Genomic DNA, 20,829 nt, shown 5'->3' on the forward strand with positions numbered 1-20,829 from the left:
AACACACTGACATTTTCAGACTTAAAATGGTATACAAAAAAGGTGAAATGCTGGCTAAAAGCAAACCAGAGCTGTACCCACTTTTAAACAGTATCTTAAAACTGTATTTTAAACTGATTTATAGCATTTGTATTGTTGTACATGTATTTTGATGTATCCTCATATAGTGTTATGGGGTTTTATGTAACCGAATGTTGTACATTTTAATCTGTTTGTTTACAAAAAGGCCCAACTGGGGACACGACTTGGAAATTAGCAGTAGCTGTATACTCTTTATGCAGCACATCAGTTTCATGCTTTGTATTGAAACTATGTGAAATTGCACTGCCCTTAAATAAATGAATTCACTTCAACATAGAAGAATCATTCATACATATACATTCTTTCATTATCCAAATTAACCTCAATGTTTTTCTATACTTTATCACTAAATAGGTTTCAGTCTCAGTATGACATAGAAGATGATAGTACATCTACATTTCCAGATTCAACAAACAATGTCAAAACAGATGTGCACACAAGACGTGCAGAGACAACATTTAAAACAGCCAGGTGAAGAGGGTAAAAATATTCTTTAATAGTCTATAAATATACAACATTAAGGAAATGAACTACATTTTCTGCACTTGACTTAATTTCTCTGTCAAAGACAACTGACAAGGTCATATGATGACCATTTCAAGATGAAGGTCTTTTGGCTGTCATTTAAATAACCAACGTGTTTGCATTAAAATCATGGGACAAACTCCTGCAGTGATATTTCCTGAAACTTTTCAGTAAGTCATCGTAGCATTAATCATTCCAGTTTCTATTGTTAGCATTAACATTTATGTTTGTGAAAATGTTCTTAGCAGGTTTGTCACCTACAGCCACAACACCTTTGACCACCACAACACAGACAGTGTCACCCACAACTACTAGAAACGGTATGTTATTTTAGAAATAAGAGACGAAATAACAGCCCTCTGGTTGAAATTTACATGAAAGTGTTCATTTGTGTGTGTGTGTGTGTGTGTGTGTGTGTGTGTGTGTGTGTGTGTGTGTTTTAATTTCACCACTGTCAGTGTGAAAATTAAAACAACGTATTTGTCATTCCAGATTCGACTGCAGTTGTTACAACAGTTGTGCACACAACTTCTACACCAATGACTGAGACAGGTAAGTCATACCTGTAAATGTATTTCTTAAAAGTATAAAAACATTTAAACACTTACGAAATACAGTCATTGTTCTGAACTGGAACTTCTTATTTTATTTCATTCAATAAATCGATATCTAAATCTAAATATTACAACACTCATTCAAACTGCACTTGGCTGAAGTATTTTTAACATCAATAGAGTGTGGCTTTTTTTCAGCAGACAATCACTTTAGATGAATTTGTTTTTAAAGCAATTACAATTACTTACTGTACTTAATGATAGGACCCAACCGATATAGGACCTTTGGGGCTGATACCGATATCGACATTGGGGAGAAAAAAAATTAGAAACAGGGCGGTGCTGATAGCCTAGCAGTTATTTCAACTGATTTATTTTGTCCTCAAATTGTCTCTGCAGCTCTTCCTGTTGTGAATGAATACCTGATTTCTGTTGAGTTGAACATGTCAGATGTCACAGAAGTATATCAGCTGAGGACTATTCTAAGAAACATCAGCTACCCTCTCAGCATCAATGAGCAAATACAAATCTCTGATGTCAACATTTCTACAGGTAGAGCTAATGGCTTCTGTTATTTGATTTATTTGATGATAAGCATCATACATATGTGAAGGACATTTACATCATGATCCTGAAGAATGAGACTGGAGAATGACACTTTGACAATGTGTTGATCTCCAGTTTGCTCTGCAAGCAGCAATGGTATTCAGTGCAGATGTGAGGATGGGCATCGTTGGTCATGTGACCAGTGTCTGCTGTATGGATCATGTGACAACATCACTGATAACACATGTGGATGCATCAATGCCATTCCCCCTGATGGAAGATATTGCAAGTCTATTGATCTACACAGTAAGCTATTTGAACGTGACGAGGAAATCATCAGACAGAGATGTTTTTCTTTCAAACCTGTTCTCTTATAGCAGTTCATGTACTTTACCTTCTTTTCCCCCTGACAGGCTTCACATGGTGTCCTAATGCAACATCCTCTCCATCACCTACAAGTAGGACTGAGACTAAGGCTGTGTCTGAAATCACACACTACTTACTTTACAGCACACTGTACTGGGAATTTGCCACTTTGTAGTGGCTTCCTAGAATGTATTATTATTTTCTTTATCATTCATTTTAACATATGTTGATAAAAATGTTCTTTGCAGATTCAACGCCGAGTGCTTCAACACATCTGAACACAACAGTGCTGACCATGTCACCAACAATTAATGGTACCAGGATTTTTCTTGTAGTTTGTTTATTCCAGACTCATCATCACTTATTATGACAGATGTGAACTCATCTGTAGTGAAACTGTGACAACACACTAAATCACTAAATCAGTTGAGGAATTAACAAATAATTTTGACTACTCAAAAACCACAAATAACATAGAGTCTATAGCATCATCCGAATCCTTTTGTATAAAAGAGGTAAGTGAAAAAAAATGTGCAGAAGTAATCAAGAAACTATCAAATCCTAAGGCTAAAGTCGTTTGTAATTTGGATGCTCAATTCATTAAAAAAATATAGCTCTATACGGATTACACCTCTGACTCATCTCATTAATTTATCAATTAGAACTTGTACATTTCCAAATAACTTGAAAAAGGCAGTCATGACACCAATCTTTAAAACATGTGACTCTGATTTGGTTAGCAACTACCGCCCTATCTGTATTCTCCCTGTAATGTCGAAGATTTTCATTTGATTTGATTTCAAGCCTTTATTTATTCTCGAAAGGACACTGAGGTTTCCCTCATTTCCAATTCCGTTGAGATTACAAGCACAGTAAAACCAGCAAAAAACACAACAAACACTCAGAATTAGTGACAAAAACCACTGAGATCATTTAAAACAGTTACAATTTGACACAAAGTGGTTCGAAATCAAATTCCTGAACTCTGGAAGAGAGGGAAGAACTCCAATCTTTAGAGTTTGCTAGAGGGCGTTCCTCGAGTTTTGATCAACAAAAGAGAATGCCGATTTATCGAGTTCAGTAAAAGCTCGAGGGACTTTAAGAACAAGCCAATCAGAAGAACGGGTCATGTTAGCGCCCGTATTCCACTCCAACAGGTCTGTGATGTAAGGTGGAAGTTTTCCAATAGGAGCCTTAAAGATATATAAAAACCAGTGTTTGTTACCGACCCTCTCATACAGATCACAGTGATGAGTGTCAAATCGATCACCAGTTATAAACCTGAGGGCGGAGTGATATACGGCGTCCAGAGGCTTCAGAGTTGAAGCTGCAGCATGTCTATAAATGACATCGCTGTAATCCATCACTGACAAGAACACAGCTTCAATGATTCTTTTTCTGCACGATGAGGGAAAACTTGATTTGTTTCTGTGCAAAAAGAAAACTTTCTCTCGCAACTGGGAGACAAGAGTTTTTACATGGAACTTAAAAGTGAGTTCCTCATCGAGCCACATGCCAAGATAGAAGAAAGTAAGGCCCTGAAAAGAATCATTCATACATAAACTTTCTTTCATTATCCAAATTACCCTCAATTTGTTTCTACAGTTCATCACTAAACAGGTTTCAGTGATGATAGTACATCTACATTTCCAGATTCAACAAACAATGTCAAAACAGATGTGCACACAAGACGTGTAGAGACAACATTTAAAACAGCCAGGTGAAGAGGGTAAAAATATTCTTTAATAGTCTATAAATATACAACATTAAGGAAATGAACTACATTTTCTGCACTTGACTTAATTTCTCTGTCAATGAGAACTGACAAGGTCATATGATGACCATTTCAAGATGAAGGTCTTTTGGCTGTCATTTAAATAACCAACATGTTTTTATTAAAATCATGGGACAAACTCCTGCAGTGATATTTCATGAAACTTTTCACTAAGTCATCATAGCATTAATCATTCCAGTTTCTATTGTTAGCATTAACATTTATGTTTGTGAAAATGTTCTTAGCAGGTTTGTCACCTACAGCCACAACACCTTTGACCACCACAACACAGACAGTGTCACCCACAACTACTAGAAACGATATGTTATTTTAGAAATAAGAGACGAAATAACAGCCCTCTGGTTGAAATTAACATGAAAGTGTTCATCAATATTAGGTTCATTAGTGAGTGTGTGTGTGTGTGTGTGTGTGTGTGTGTGTGTGTGTGTGTGTGTGTGTGTGTGTGTGTGTGTGTGTGTGTATGTGTGTGTTTTAATTTCACCACTAAGTCACTGTCAGTGTGAAAATTAAAACAACTTATTTGTCTTTCCAGATTCAACTGCAGTTGTGCAGACGACTTCTACACCAATGACTGAAACAGGTAAGTCATACAACCAATATTCAAACACTTAGGAAATACAGTCATTGTTCTAAACTGAAACTTCTTATTTTGTTTCATTCAATAAATAGATATCTAAATCTAATTATTACAACAAGCATTCAAACGGCACTTGGCTGAAGTATTTTTAACATCAATAGAGTGTGGCTTCTTTTCAGCAGACAATCACTTTAGATTCATTTCATTTTCAAGCAATTACAATTACTTACTGTACTTAATGCTAGGACCCAACCGATATATGACCTTTAGGGGGGATACCGATATCGACATTGGGGAGAAAAAAAATCAGAGACAGGGCGGTGCTGATAGCCTAGCAGTTATTTCAACTGATTTCTTTTGTCCTCAAATTGTCTCTGCAGGTTCGTCACCTATAGCCACAACACCGACAGTGTCACCAATGACTACTAGTAATGGTATGTTACTTTAGAAATAAGGAACAAAATAACAGCCCTCTGGTTGAAATTTACATGCAAGTGTTAGTCAATATTAGGTTCATTAGTGTGTGTGTGTTTCCAGATTCAACCTCTACACCAACAACTGAAACAGGGAAGTCATACCTACCTATTTCATCCCTGCTGATCTCCAGATAGCAGTGCTTAAAGCACTGAATGACTTATACCAGCAAAGTCACGAGGAATCCAGCAGGAGGTACACCCCCAGTGGATTGGGATTGGCAACATTCACCCTGTAGTACCTGGAGCATGTGCTCAGCAATGCCCATGAGGCAACGGCACATTTGTTATCCTGTGACACTCCTAAAGCACTCTCTGAAGTGTTGGACAAATCAGAGGAAGCTGTGGAAAGGCATACAGAAGGCCCACCACATCCTGGTCCAGAGGGCTGGTCGTCTCCCTCAGGGAGAACCAGAGGGGCAGTGGGTTCGACGGATCTGAGGCAAAGAGATCCATCTCTGCTTGGCTGAAAAGGCCCCAGATTGTGTGCACCACCGCTGGTTGGAGGCTCCCAGCAAATATATTGCCTACAGGCTGGCCAGACAGGAGGCTGCCCAATTCAGGAGGTCCTTGGACACCTGCATCAGCCGTGCAAACTTGGTGCCGTCCTGATGGTTGATATGAAAGACGGTTTTGTCTGACCTTATGAGCACATGCCTTCCTCTCAGGTACGGCAGAAAGTGCTGGAGAGCTAGGTGCAATGCTCACATCTCGAGCACATTGATGTGTTCTGTGCGGTCTCGCCCAGACCACTGTCCCTGAGCTATCCTGTCCTGCCACACTGCATCCCATCCTGAGGGTCAGGTGTCTTGCCGGTATAGCCAAGAGCCCATAGGGACGCCCCTGGACTTGTCCCTCCATGGGACCAGGGCAAGGAGTCACTGCTGTTGCACGCTGAGCTTCCGATGTCTGTGCCACTTGGCATCCAATTGTAAGCTGATTAGCCACCTCTGCAGGGGTCAGAGCGACAGTAAGTCCAACAGAACAACGGCTGAGACAGATGTTGGCTTGCCCAAGAGACGCAGGAACCTGACAAAGGGCAGTGACCTGACCCTTTGAAAGAGAGGAAGGAGGGGCAGAACGTTGCACACATGATTAGGGGATGGACGTGCCCTCATGGTTTTGGTGTCCAATGCCACACCAATGATGGTCATGATCTGAGAGGGGTTCAGGGTGGCTGTGGGTCAGTTGGTAGAGTCGTTGCCTCTCAACCGGAAGGTCGAGGATTTGATCCCCAGCTGGGCAACATGTCCGATGTGTCCTTGGGCAAGACACTTAACCCCTAATTGCTCCCGCTGCTTCGGTGGCGGTGTATGAATGGGATTAGTTACTTCTGATGGATGATACTACATAGCGATCAATACCATCAGTGTGTGAATGACAGTGAATCGGTGGGTGTGACATGCAGTGTAAAAGCGCTTTGAGTAGTCGGAAGACTAGAAAAGCGCGATATAAGCTCAGGTCCATTTACCATTTCAGGAAACCTTTTTCTAGGTTTACCTTGAGGCCCAGCTGAGCCACGTGGGAAAGAATGCGAGCTGTGTCCTGGACCACCTGAGCACGGGATGGGGCGCAGATCAGTCAGTCATCCAGATAAGGCAGAATCTTCATGCCCTGAGACTGCAGAGGAGCAAGGGTGGCGTCACGGGTGAACACTCTCGGAGAGCCCAAATGGAAGTACCCTGAACCGCCAGTGGTGGCCTTGATAGGCAAAACGCAGAAACTGCCTGTGTGATATAGGTGTTATACTATAATACGTGATATATATGTGTTATACGTGAAATAGGGACATGAAAGTAGGCGTCCTTCAAGTCTATAGATGTAAACCTTTCCCTCTGGGCGACAGTTCGCAGAACATCTCGCCGTGGTTATCATATGGAATTGCAACATTTTCATGTATCCGTTTCGTCCCCTCAAGTCCAAAACTGGGCGGAATCCACTTGTCTTTTTTGTCACAAGGTAGTATGTTGGAAAGAAACCTCTGGGGTGCGACAGAGGATCTACCGCCTTGATTGCGTCCTTGACCAGTAGGGCAGATAACTCCTTGTCCAGCGCTAGGGCTTTTGTTTGGTCGCTGATGATGGTCTTTTTGGCATGGCCGGAGGTGGGGGGCTGCCATTGGAACTGGGTTAAGGTAAAAGCCCAGAGGTCTGAAGCATGAGCAGCCCAATGTCTGAACTGCTGGTTGGAATAGTAACTGACAGCTGGCCCCAAGGCCTCAGAGTCTGGCCCCCAGGCCTCAGAGTCTGGCCCCCTGCCCCCTAGAAGCCCTGGAGGGACAGGACACTCAGTACGGACACCACAGCTGGCTATACTTATAAGTACCTTTAGCGGCATACCAGCATCGCTTTCTTTTTTAAAAGACTTAAAAAATAACCAAAATACAATCCAGTACCAGGAGCGGGAAGCACAAATACTGCCTTCACCGTCAAGGGTTGCAAACACCTGTAACTTTACGTTGACTAGTTAGCTTTGTCAAAACACAGCTGCTAACTTGATACAAAGTAACATTAACTAATGCAAGGAGAATTAAATCAAATGAGTCACATACCTATGGTCCTGAGAGGGGAGTGAAACGCTACCATACCGGTGTCAAGTACATAAACCGTTCCCTAAAGAGGGAGGGATGGCTGTCGCAACCCTTGGAGGGCGAAACTTTGCTGCTCCGACCGACACGGTCATAGGGCTTCTAGTGACAGTACCTTAGAAGATTGAGTAGATTAAAGTTTTTTATTGAGTTAATGCAATCAGCTTTGGCTAATGCTTTGTTAGTTAATTCAAACTGTACGCAAGAAGAAAATAGCAACATAACCCCGGATGGCACCGGAAGATATAGCCTCAATTGGATCATCCAGGGGTCACAAGTGATGTTGGTATACATACATACTGTGCATGCGAGAAAGGAATATTTAGTGCTTTAAAGGGATACTTTACCCATTTGCATTAAGCTTTGTATCATTAGAAACCTGGTAGTATTTTTTAATTGTTGTGCATCCATCCCTCATTTTCCCCTGAGATGGGAAATCTTTGTATTCTAAGTCTGAAAAGGAGCCTCCGATGATGCAAAAATCGTCACTTTGCCCTTATACTGCGGCTGCTGCAGCCGAGGCACAAGCCCTGGCTGTCGGCAGCGGTGAGGACAAGGAGGCTCGAGCTGTGGCGGACGTAGTGTCGATGCTCTCACTGTTTGCCTATGGACACAGACATAGAGTCTGTTTTCTGCCAGGAATTTCCAAGATGCCAATTCCTTCTGGAAGAAATCTCGGAATCAGTTGAGGAAACGGCCTTATGTGTTGAAGTAAATGTCTGTAAATAGAGCTCCAGTGGGCGTGGCCTGCAGTGCTGTGCATTCTGGGATTTGGTGTCTCTCATCCACATGAGCCAAAAAGACACTTTCTGCCCTTTCTCGGTCAAGAAGGCATCAATTTCAAAATGTATTTCACATTTCTACTACATATATGACCCAATGTCAAAATACAGATTCATGTTTCAACGGGTGAAGTATCCCTTTAAACACCGCCATTCCGCATACAGCAGGGATGAAATAGAACTGCACTTTTTCACATAAAGAGAGTGTGGTTTCTTTTCAGAAGATAATCTCTTTTGATTTATTTCATTTTAAAGCAATTTCAATTACGTAATGTTTTGAATGAGGCTTTATAGATAGTACGCCTTTTGCAAAGTCAAATCTGATCGAAACAAAACTCACCATGAATGCATATACTGTGCAATTATGGAATGGTCAACAAGATGTTTAATTTGTTATGGTCATGTGACTAACTCCTACATAATCTCTGAAACTGATCAGTATTTCATTTAAGCATGTATTATTATTTTCTCAATAATTAATTTGAACATATGTTGATAAAAATGTTCTTTGCAGATTCAACGCCGAGTGCTTCAACACCTCTGAACACAACAGTGCTGACGATGTCACCAACAATTATTGGTACCAGTATTTGTGACATGTTTTTTATATCTTATTATATTTTTAAATATTTGTTTGTCTTTTATTCATCATCATAAAATAAGTTTGACTTTCGTATAACATTAACTATTGGTATTTTTTGTCTTTTCAGATTCAACAACAGCAACCTCACCATCTACATTTGAAACAGGCAAGCCATACAACAAGACTATATGATATACTCTGGCAGTATTATTTTCATTTGACTGCAGTTTGTTAGTTTATCAACAGCTGATTTGTCCAAGCCTTATCTTTTCAAAGTCAACAAAAGTATTTAAAATATTTGTTAAAGCTACCTTAATGTCCCCTTTGGGGTAGAAATATATGAAATGCTTAACACAACAAATATTTGTAAGTTACAGACAATTGGTAAATCAATTTTGTTTGAGGTCAGCTCAATAAACTCTTGAAGTTGAGTGAAGAATAAATAAAATATGATACATGTCCAAAGAAGCAAGTAATGTTTCTACCAGAAGAAAAACTATGGTCTATATGACTCAAATTATTATCAATGGAACACACTTGCAAATTGTGTTTTTATATCCTTTGAGTTAGGAAACAAACATAAAGAGAAGTGCTGCTTGTCAACAGGCAAGGCAGGCAACTGCTTGGGGCCCCAGAGGGCTGACAAACTTTGAACCACAGCAGTGGCTCAATATGTGCAAATTTTGCAATGACAGTAGGAAACCTTCCTAATGGAGCCCCATCTGACAGCACTCATTCTCGTTGCCCTGTCTGCTGGTTGGAGCCCCCCCCATACATTTTTGCCTAGGGCTCCAACAGACTAGAATCGCCACTGACTACATGTGGGACCATTGGAATGATGATTTAGTGTGTTCAACATTTTGGGAAGGGGAACATATGCAGGATGGACATAAATTTAGTCTTTAGTATAAATTCCAGTACAGCAGTATCCCTACAACTTCATTCAGGGACTTGCTGCGTCTGTCATGCCCTGTCTTTCTCAATACATTTAAGCTCAATTAAGTTGTCTCAATTTCGTACCTACCCTATTTAAATTATGTTTGCAATCTGTTTCTTGATGACCCTGATGGCCATAAGCCGAAACGGGTCGGTCTAATTTGATAATACTTCAAGTATTGCTGGAGCTTTTTGACCTCTTCATGCACCTTATTAGTTGGTGAAGTTTTGCCAGGAAAATCCCACTCTGCTAGGTCAGTGAAGTTGATCAACTATAAACTGTATATATATTTTTTTTAATATTTCTTAGCTCTAGAAATGTTAGATATATTTTTTACAAGAAATTGTAAAGGGGCATATGCTCTGCTGTAAATAAGGAAAGATATTCATCGCTCTCTTCGTTTTCATGCCTGCCTATTATTCTAGCGATGAAAACATAAATTTAAACTGATAAAAGGTCAAATAGTTTTTTTCTGTATTTTATTGACAGGATTTGATGTGGAAATGTCATTCATATTAAACAAGACATTCACAGCAGAACTGAATAATGCAACAAGTTTTGCATACAAGGATCTTGAATCAAGAATTAATTCAGTGGTAAGTGTTTTGTTAAGATTACATCCATCTCTAGGATTTAACTTTCATTTCAGCACTTTGTGTTCTCATGTTGATATTTCTGTATTTCACATTCCCCTCTCTCAGTTACAAGAGCAGTATAAAGGAATCACAGGGTTTGTCAGTGTTTTTGTGAGGGGATTCAGGTATGGTCATTCTGACGTTAGCAACAGTAACAGTCATATCTTTTATATTTCACATCACATCTTTGGCTTTTGTGCTTACAGTAAAGGCAGCATAATCACCAGTTTTGTTGTGAAGACGACACAAGTTATTCTGAATGAAATTGCTGAGGCAAATGACAAACTCCCAGAAGCAATGCAGATTATAGCCCCAACCATTGGCCCAGTAGTTGCATTTTACAACAGTAAGTAAAAAAAAAAAAGATAATTATGTAAGTTTTTAACAAGTTGTTTACCTATTGATCTCTTACTTTTCCCGACAGGTCCAACTCCTATTAGCCGTCCGGAACTCACTTATACTGGAAACTCCATGACACTTACTTGTGGCCCCCCTCCTACAAACATAAATGTTGGACACATTTCTGTTGCCAAGTGGAAATTTAATGGACAAGAAATTAAAAACAGTGGAAGGATTAAAATAACTACTTTAAGCACAATGTCTTTGCTTACAGTTAACAATGTTATCCTTCTTGATATTGGTAAGGCAACATTTTCTAAATCTGTTAACTTATAAGAAAACAGCTACCAAGAAATCCCTGTCACTGTCAATTTTTATTTCATTAGTAACTAGAGGTGGGGGAAAAATCAATACAGCATAGTATAGCGATATTTTCCGTTGTGATATTATATCGAATCATGATCGCAAAGTAATTTTTAATTGCTGAAGAGGTTGCACAACAAGTCGCATTGTTGAAAATTACTGCAATTGTACAGTCGTCCATATATGTTTGTGTCCAGTTCAGTTTGATTAGACTGAAATACCAACAGTTCAGATTGTGAGGTGCAAGCACAAGGGTTTTACTTTTATCACAGTGTCGGTAAGTCCGTGGGCTTGACTCCCATTGTGTAGAAATAATATGAGCCTTAAAAAGTTAAATCGCAATATATTGTATCACAATTCTCAGCACATCGCAAAAAGTTTAAAATCGCTATAATATTGTTACGTAACTCAAGTATCATTATAATATCGTGTTGTGGGGCCTCTGGTGTTTCCCACCCTGTACACACTACAAAGCTACTTTAGAAAGCACAGTGAAATGACATCAGATCAAACATTAAAGTCAGCTTTTTTTTAGAAAACTTGTTGTTGCAACTATCCACTTTTCTCTGTTATTTGCACATTTGTTTTTGCTTCCTCAATCAAAGGACTCTATGAATGTACTCTGAGAGGTGAAGAAATGGATTTCCATCAAAAAGGACTTCTAACAGGAGATGAAATCAAACCAGCTCCCGTTTTGAGACTACAGAGTAAAGTTAATATTAAATGCAAGGATGGACTAATCCAAAGTCTCAGGTGTTGTGTGCAGTCCTCCTTTAGAATCAACTGGTTTCATGCCACTACAGTTTTATCTTCAGGTACCAAGTAGTGAAGTGATGATGAAAACTCTTCAATCTGACAATGCTGGCAGCTACTACCAATATTTCTCATTCTGTTTTTGTGTCAAATATGTACACAGATCCCAGTGTCAACTGGGAGACTTACTGCATTGTGCATCATTACAAGCTAGGACGCTGCAGTGAAACACAGCTAAAAGAAATCCAATTCATGTGTAAGGTAGATGAACCAAAGGGTTATCAACTGACAACTACGATGACAATTTTCAGAGAAGGTAAGAGTATTATTAAGAATGTTTATACTCTGTTTATAAGCTATTGTTACTATCTTTTGGTTTAATACATATTAAAAATTAACTCTTTAAGATGTCAAATGTGACAATGCTCAGTATGGGACTGGCCGAGGCGGGGACATATCAACAATAGAATGTGGTCCGGGACAAGAGGGAAGAAGGTCTGCTGTCTGTCAAGAAACAGGAGAGTGGCAACTAAATGAGGACTCCTGCATAATTCCACCCATCAAGGAGTTGTTAATTGTTTCACAGGTGGGTGATCAACTGGGATAACAACCTTTCCCAGAGCAACTCTCTGAAACAGGCAGCCAAACTTTTCAGGGGCTGGTGCTATGGATGGATGAGATGAACATTATAGTTCTCAGCACTAAGAGCGGGATGCACATTCAATTTGATGGTCATAGCTTTAGCCTCTGATGCGGGAATGACGTTGCTCAAAGGAGCAATGAAAACAGAAAATAAGTGAACAAATAACACATAGAAGAAATAGTAAATAAATAAATAAAACAGAAAAGTTGAGAGAAACCCAATGTTTTCGTGATTTCAATCAACAGCACTTAGAATAATAATCAAAAAAATCATAGCTGGATGCCATACTATGCTTTATTATAGGCAATATCAAATGCAAAATCAATAGTAGGGAGGGGTCAGGGAACTGTACAAAAAAGTAGTGAGTGTAAATGGCAGAAAAAGTTTGGGAAACACTGCCTTGACCAATGAGCAAGCAGACTTGTTTTGGCTAAAACTTAGTGAAACTCTCAAAACCTAAACAAAATGACTGATTAACATTGTATTACTATCAGTTTATAAAATAAACCGAACATTACAACTTAAATCACTTATTTTCCACAGTAAATAAGGTAATGATGCAGCAACGTTTTTACATACAACTTACCCTCAGCAATGCAAAACGGCACTGTGAGGGACAGACGGAAGGAGCTACGGAAACCCAGGAGGTACAGAAGCCGCAAGGTGCCAAAAAGGTCATTCTCAAAGGAAACATAAATTTGATAAAATAACAGTAAATATACATAACTCGTTAAGATAAAATTCACAAATACTTAACAGAAATAAATTATAAATGAAATCTCAAATATAAATTGTAAACTGTACTCAAAAATAAAGTGCATTTTAACTCCGTTACACCAACTTGAGTTATGTCCCTCCATATCTGTGCTTAACTGTACCGGACCCAACTCGTCTCTCCCTCTCAAGCTCACTTCATCGTTACACCAGATGGTCCAGCAGGAGCAGACCAGGCCGGCCGCGCCACTTTAAAGAGCCTTTCTCCCTCATTCTGTCAAATAAATACATTTGTAGAACACAGTGATGTATTGTTTATTAAATAAACCTTATGGAGAGGAGTTTTTATTTAAAATACTCTTTAATTCTAGACAACAAGTTAACAGAGAAGCTGGGCGGTGCGTCATAGCCGAATTGTGCCTGACTAGGTGCTGCAGCACCATCAGCGTATAGGGTGCTGATCTCTATAATCTTATGAGATCAGGATCTCGTTATTGCTGTTATACTGCTGCTTCGGGTTACTTCCACTTTGTTCTCTTTTCGTCACATCACGTTTTACATCAGGAGAAACCCCCTCCTCCTGTCTGATTGGGATCTCATGTGTGAACAGCCAGGTCACGAGAATATCCAGAGCAGTCCTCCTAAACTAATCTAGATATTTTCAGGAGTGCACATGTGAAAACGTTGATAATGTATAATTCTTTTAACATGGCCTGTGCACTATTGTTGTCTGTAACAGTATCTAGTAGTTCAAGAGAAGCATTTGAGAATGTATACAGAATAGTTTGATATCCCATACTAATAAATAAGTCATAAGTTGCGTTGTTAATTACATTTTTTTCAAGGATTTGGGTCTGGAGGAAGTGCCACAATTCCTGGCAAATCTAAGTGATGCCGTCCAGGGAGCCAAAACAGAAACTGCAAATTCCTCCGCAACCATATCAGCTATTATTAAAATCATAAGCATCATTGCAAATGTTAGCATTGCTGTCAGTGAATCTGGGATGAAGGTAGGTTTAACCTTCCCATTATTTGCCTATTTGTAAAGAATATGTGTTGTTGTATCAAATTCTCACAAAGTTTTAACCTCACAATAAAATGTCTCTATCTTCAGAAAATTCTCGAAACAGTTGATGTCATCATCAGTGATGATTCAAGAGAATCCTGGGCATTTTTGAACGCAAATCAAACTGGTAATGCGAGCTCAGAGTTATTGGGTTCTCTCGAGACTCTCTCAAATGGATTGGTAGGGGAGTTTGACATTGTGACTGAACAGATTCTACTCAACAGAACCACATTTAACAACTCGTTCGGGGCAGATCTTAATTCATGGATTCTCCTAGAAATTCCACACACCGGCATTAACAATGTCTTAATCACCACAATCACCTTCCCCACCCTCAATAATGTCATTCCAGCACGGAACTCCAGCTTTGAGGCCACCCGCTTCAATGCCACCAACAATGACTCTGTTGTTGCTTATGCTATCAATGCTGCAGTAGTACTAGTTAAAATAAATGAAACCATTCAGAATTTCAGTCTGAGCTTTGACAAGCGGAACAAATCCCTATCTCTGAACCCACAGTGCGTCTTCTGGAACTTCACACTCTTTCACAATTTCGGCGCTTGGGATGATGATGGGTGCACATTTGTTTCTGACATAAACAACACGGTTACCTGCAGCTGCAACCATCTCACTTCCTTCTCTATTCTGATGGCAACAGATATCCCTCCGGAACTTACAGAAGCCTTGGATATAATCACTTACGTTGGAGTTGGGATATCTCTTGCAAGCTTGGGAATATGTCTCATTATTGAAGGATACGTTTGGAAAGCCATTACCAGAAATAACACCTCTTTCATGCGTCATGTTTCCATTATTAATACCGCCATCTCTTTGATGATCGCTGACATCTGTTTCATTGTTGGTGCCTCTTTTGCTAACAGCACCCTGGAAAATCCCGGGAAGGACTATGAAGTTCCATTTGGACCATGCAGCACAGTAACATTTTTTACACACCTTTTCTACCTGGCTTTGTTCTTTTGGATGCTTGTGTCAGGCCTTCTGCTCTTTTACCGAACAGTCATGGTCTTCTCCCACATGTCCAAGTCAACCATGTTGGCCATAAGCTTCAGTTTAGGCTACGGATGCCCTCTAATTATTGCTGTTACTACAGTTGCTGTCACAGGACCAGGACATGGATACATCAGAAGATACAACGCTTGTTGGCTCAACTGGATGGAGACAAAGGCCCTCCTGGCTTTAGTGGTACCTGCCTTGACAATAGTTTTCATCAACATTTTAGTTGTTATTGTGGTCTTGTTCAAAATGCTGAGAAGAGGCGTGGGAGACACAGCACAAACAGAAGAAAAGCATACACTGATGATCATTGCAAGGTGCATAGTCATTTTGACTCCATTGTTTGGTCTTACATGGTCTTTGGGAGTTGGAACAGTGGTATCATCAACAAATAAAGGAATCCAAATTGCCTTTGCATTCTTCAATTCACTACAGGTATGTGCATCTGTTTAAATGCAAGTTGTAATTTGGTGCTTACATGCAGTATTTTTGTGTAATAAAACATTTTATAATAAAATAAATATAATTCTTTCCTCAGGGTTTCTTCATTTTGGTGTTTGGGACACTCTTTGATTCAAAGGTATGTTAACTTTAAGGAGTCATTCTACATTTTGGGAATGTATTTTAATGCTGATTTGCTTGAAAAAGGCAGATGAAAAAAAAGAAGATTGATTCAGTTTTTGGCAATATTGAAGGATGTGTTCAGTTCTTTTGTTTATATAAGTGTAAAGCCAAGTCTATAATTTCCACGTCTGCTTTTGCTTTATCCAGCAACAGAAGTTCTTATATAAATATCAAATGAACTAATACCTGTAGTTTAATCATTTTCTATTTGACATTTGCAAAAATGTGTGTGTGCCTGTAGATCCGTTCTATCCTCCTAAAATTATGGACATCACCCACAGGATCTGATCAGACAAGAGTAGGTTTTTTTTGTTTGTTATTTACACGAGTATGTTTACTGTGTCCAAAGTTAGTCAAGTTTATTGTTTCATTCATTAGAATGTCTTGTTCATGAACATTATAATGTTCATTACTACACTGCTCAAAAATGTAACGGAAGACTCAAATTGCACATCAGATCTCTATGAATAGCCTCAAACTAGTTTTTCTTTCCACATAAGTGTTTGCATTTAGATTAATTGGTAAAAACATCATGTACAATTGTTCTGATATTTTTAAATGTATAGTATAATTCTACATATAATATCTAACATAAATATTTAATTTACAAATAGACAATACAATCTTAAAGCTAAACACCCAGACCCTATAAACACATGTAGTCCCTCCTTACTGTGCAAATAAATGTTTTCTTCAAAGCTCAGTGTGCAAGCTAAAGTGCAAATATGCCTAGATAACGTTCCCACATCCTTTGAACCAGTACCTCTTTGTTACAGACCTGTTACCAGGAGTGACAAAGACACTAGCACAATGATAACTATAATATTACACTAGTAAATCATATAGTTAAATAATCTGAATGAATGTAATTCTAAAATAATTATCATTATTATCAATTTAATTATGATCTACACAATTTATATCACTGTTATTAATACCAAGCCCAACAACACACTACACTGGAACACAACTGTTATTGTCCATTACCCCCCCCCCCCCCCCCCCTTTTTATTTTATTGTTTTATTTTTCATTATTTATTCATTCTCCTTTTCTTCTTTCCTTTTGTCTTCAAAATGCTTCCTAGCCCCTCCTGTTGCCTCCATCCTCTCAGTGGTTCATCTTTAAAAGCGAAAGATAAAGTTGGATGAAAAATGACTTAATGATAATAATAATAATCAATACAAATACATAAAAAAAAGAAAAAATAATTGATTAATCAGATGATACCGCCGAGTACCAACACCAACAGATCCCCTCCCATCAGGTCTGGGGATTGTTCGAGCTTGATGAGAGGTTGGCAGTAGGCGACCCTATCACCTGGCCCCCTCTGCAGGGTCTGGGGGCAGCTGAGACAGGGGCACCCTTACATCACACAATGAAAATGACTGCAAGAATAAAAATTATTATAATATATATATATATATAGGAGAGAAAAAAAAATCCAAAACGTTGCAATGACGAGTGGAACCTGGAGGAAGGGGGTGTGAAGAGAACTCTATTGATTTATTTATTTTTATTTTTGTTTATTTATTTCATCTCAACTTTCTCTTTCTCCACTTTCTCCTCCTACTGTAGTTATCTTCAAAGCTTTCCTCTTTTTGCTGTCTCCAACAACTAAAGATACAAGCACACACTTGAATTATACACACTCAGGCACACACACGCACACACACACACACACACACACACACACACACACACACACACAAACAGGACCCTTCAACACCCTCAACATAAATACAAGTTGAAAAAATGTTATAAAGGGATTTCCTGCTTGTCTTTGTTTTGCCTTTGTTTATGCCGTGCAGTATTGTATTGTTCTGCATCACTTAAAAGAAAATAAATAAAAAACAGACACTAGCACAATAAAAACTTGAGAATTATCAGTTAGTGAATATAAGGAAAGGAGAGAGTCTGTGTCCATCACATGCAAACCATTCCCATTATGGGCGTTGTCTTGCTTTTGCCTCTCTATTGCACCTGTTTTCACTTTCATTTGCACCCAAGCAGGTTAAATTGATTCACAATCACTTGTGCTTCCTAGATGGACGGCTTGAAATCCCTGAAGTTTAACTGATTTGGTGTTCCAGATGATAATGTGACTAAACCCAGCCCAGGTTGAAAACTACAGACCGGTTTATCTTCTGCCCTTTTTGTCAAAAATACTTGAGCGCACAGTCTTTAAGCAAGTCTCTGAGTTCCTGTCCAGAAACGATCTGTTTGACCCAAATCAGTCAGGCTTTAAGCGGGGCCACTCTACTGAAACTGCACTACTGTCAGTAACAGAATTGCTACGAGCTGCCAGAGCTGCGGGTCAGTCCTCAGTTCTATTACTGACCTGTCTGCTGCCTTTGACACAGTCAACCATCAAATCCTCCTATCCACGCTCTCTGAACTTGGCATTTCAGGATCTGCCCTCTGCTGGTTCGTGTCCTACCTCTCTGGGCGGTCTTTTAGAGTGTCGTGGAAGGGAGAAGTGTCCAAAGCGCACAGCTTATCCACAGGGGTACCTCAAGGATCATTGCTTGGTCCCCTTCTCTTCTCCACATACACAAGCTCACTTGGTTCAATAATGCGCTCTCATGGCTTCTCATACCACTGCTATGCTGACGATACCCAGCTCTTCCTGTCATTCCCACCAGACGATGTTACAGTCTCTGCAAGAATCTCATCATGCCTTGCTGATATCTCTAAATGGATGAATGAACGGCACCTTCAACTCAATCTTTCAAAGACTGAGCTCCTTGTCATCCCAGCCAGTCCCTCTATGCAACCACAGATCAATATCCAGCTTGGAACAACCAAACTCATGCCAACAAAGTCTGCCCGGAACCTGGGTGTCATGATTGATGACCAGCTAACTTTTAAGGTTCAAGTAGCTTCGATCGCCCGGCCATGTCGATTTGCCCTGTACAACATCAGGAAGATCAGACCTTACCTGTCAGAACACGCTACACAGCTCCTGGTACAGGCTCTTGTGATATCACGCATCGATTATTGCAACTCTCTACTGGCAGGTCTTCCTACATGCACGATCAAACCTCTGCAAATGATACAAAATGCAGCAGCACGACTGGTCTTCAACCTTCCTAAAAGAGCACATGTCACTCCGCTGTTCATCTCCTTACACTGGCTCCCAGTTACTGCTCACGTCAAATTTAAAACTCTGCTGCTCGCTTACAAAACAGCGACAAAAATGGCTCCTCCTTACTTTAACTCTCTCATCCAGGTCTACACTCCCTCCCCCCCACTACGCTCTGCCAATGAAAGGCGTCTGATACAACCTTCACAACACGGTCCTAAGTCTCTGACTAGACTCTTCTCCTCTGTTGCCCCCCGGTGGCGGAATGAACTTCCAAACTCCATTCGATCTGCAGAGTCCCTCTGCACCTTTAAGAAAAAGCTAAAGACCCAGCTCTTTCATGAATACCTACTAACTTAATGATGATGGTCTCCATATTATTGATGATGATGATGGTTGTGACGATTGTTTTTGTTTGATAATGATGACTTATAAGATGGTTTCTATACTGATTAGAGCTCTCAAGAACTGCCGTCAATGTTGTGCTTTGCCTCTGTGCAATGCCTGTCAGCACCTGTGTGTCCAATCAGACTCAAAGTTAATTGTTTGCTCTTACTGACATTGTTCCCTTTTTTCTAGATCCTTGCTTGTGTTGTTCTTACTCTCTGATGTACGTCGCTTTGGATAAAAGCGTCTGCTAAGTGAATTGTAGAAAATGTAAAAAAAAATGTCTGTATCAACTGAATTTAATATGTATAATTTGTTCCTACCATTTGTTCCTACCAAAGAGCACAGGCATTTCTTATCTGAGTGGACTAAACTGGATAAATCAATTGCATGGAAGAAGAAGAAGTAAGTTATAGAGGCACGTTTACATTTTCTTTGAAACTACTGTGTAATCAACAATTTGTTGTTTCTCTTTCAGATATTTACAGGGTATCAGAAGCAATAAACTCAAGCAGCGGTGGTTCAACAGAGACATTCATCAAATTTTGACAACAAAAACACAGGATCAGAGTGGATTTTTAACAAGAAACTTCACAGACACGTTTTTAAGGAGACTTATTTATACTTGTTGAAAAAGAGTATTATATGTGACCTTTAAGTTTCTGTCTCTGCATATAATGCTCACGTGCTGTTAGGACATGGTGTAAGATAGGGTGCTAACTGTGGTGGAATTTCTGTAGTTATTTAGATTATAATGTACAGATGGTTTATTCACTGTTCTCTAATGTCAGTCAGACCTGACAGAGTTCAGCTGTTATTAGAACACCAAGTACAGCTTAGAGAGTGTCAACTGTTTTTCCTGATATCTGTAAGGATGTTTGGTAGACTTATTGTCTGCTCCAGTGTTATAGACGTCACAGTTTAGTCTAAGTGGGTCAATGTGACCCTGATAATGATAAAGTCTTTTAGGATATATGCGATGCCTTTCGAGAAGTTCGGCAGATGTGATTGAGCAAGAGACGAGAACAGAAGTGTGATGTTGAATCATGTCTCCTCATGAGTATTCTTCTTATGTATAAACTTTCATCAACATAAGCCATCTGAGTCAACTGAGTCTTATTGTATGGAGTCAAGTCTTAGTAATTTCTTCAACAATTTGGCATCACGAAACAGGATATCTACAAACAAAGACTGGTAAGTGCAAATAATTTTTATTCTTTGCTACTGCCATGTCTGAGTTTGACGATGTCTAAAGAAACTGTAATTCGGATGAAATTATTGTAAGTTTGACAACATTCTGTTGAATAATATTTACATATAATAGAAATTGAATAAATTGTCAATGATTGAGAATCATTGATTGCTTGTATTTGCAAATTGGTGAGTGTTGGGCTGTCGAGCA

At 39.4% G+C, this 20,829-nt stretch overlaps 1 protein-coding gene across 1 annotated transcript in view; it reads left to right on the forward strand.

Annotated features, from left to right (window-relative positions):
- Positions 1-20,575, forward strand: part of LOC132985407 (adhesion G protein-coupled receptor F5-like) — a 41,200-nt gene extending 20,625 nt beyond the window's left edge. Inside the window, exons 17-35 of the mRNA XM_061052756.1 lie at positions 852-926; positions 1,099-1,158; positions 1,560-1,712; positions 1,842-2,012; positions 4,400-4,447; positions 4,825-4,878; positions 10,263-10,402; positions 10,508-10,566; positions 10,648-10,787; positions 10,866-11,081; positions 11,749-11,958; positions 12,060-12,212; positions 12,304-12,482; positions 14,099-14,263; positions 14,368-15,768; positions 15,872-15,913; positions 16,199-16,255; positions 19,769-19,832; positions 19,906-20,575. Coding sequence (XP_060908739.1) covers positions 852-926; positions 1,099-1,158; positions 1,560-1,712; positions 1,842-2,012; positions 4,400-4,447; positions 4,825-4,878; positions 10,263-10,402; positions 10,508-10,566; positions 10,648-10,787; positions 10,866-11,081; positions 11,749-11,958; positions 12,060-12,212; positions 12,304-12,482; positions 14,099-14,263; positions 14,368-15,768; positions 15,872-15,913; positions 16,199-16,255; positions 19,769-19,832; positions 19,906-19,976 — 3,458 coding nt within the window. The 3' untranslated portion in view covers positions 19,977-20,575. The remainder of the gene's footprint in view (positions 1-851; positions 927-1,098; positions 1,159-1,559; positions 1,713-1,841; positions 2,013-4,399; positions 4,448-4,824; positions 4,879-10,262; positions 10,403-10,507; positions 10,567-10,647; positions 10,788-10,865; positions 11,082-11,748; positions 11,959-12,059; positions 12,213-12,303; positions 12,483-14,098; positions 14,264-14,367; positions 15,769-15,871; positions 15,914-16,198; positions 16,256-19,768; positions 19,833-19,905) is intronic.
- The last annotated feature ends 254 nt before the right edge of the window (positions 20,576-20,829 follow it).

Source organism: Labrus mixtus, chromosome 12 (assembly GCF_963584025.1).
Source record: "Labrus mixtus chromosome 12, fLabMix1.1, whole genome shotgun sequence".
Lineage (NCBI taxonomy): Eukaryota > Metazoa > Chordata > Actinopteri > Labriformes > Labridae > Labrus > Labrus mixtus.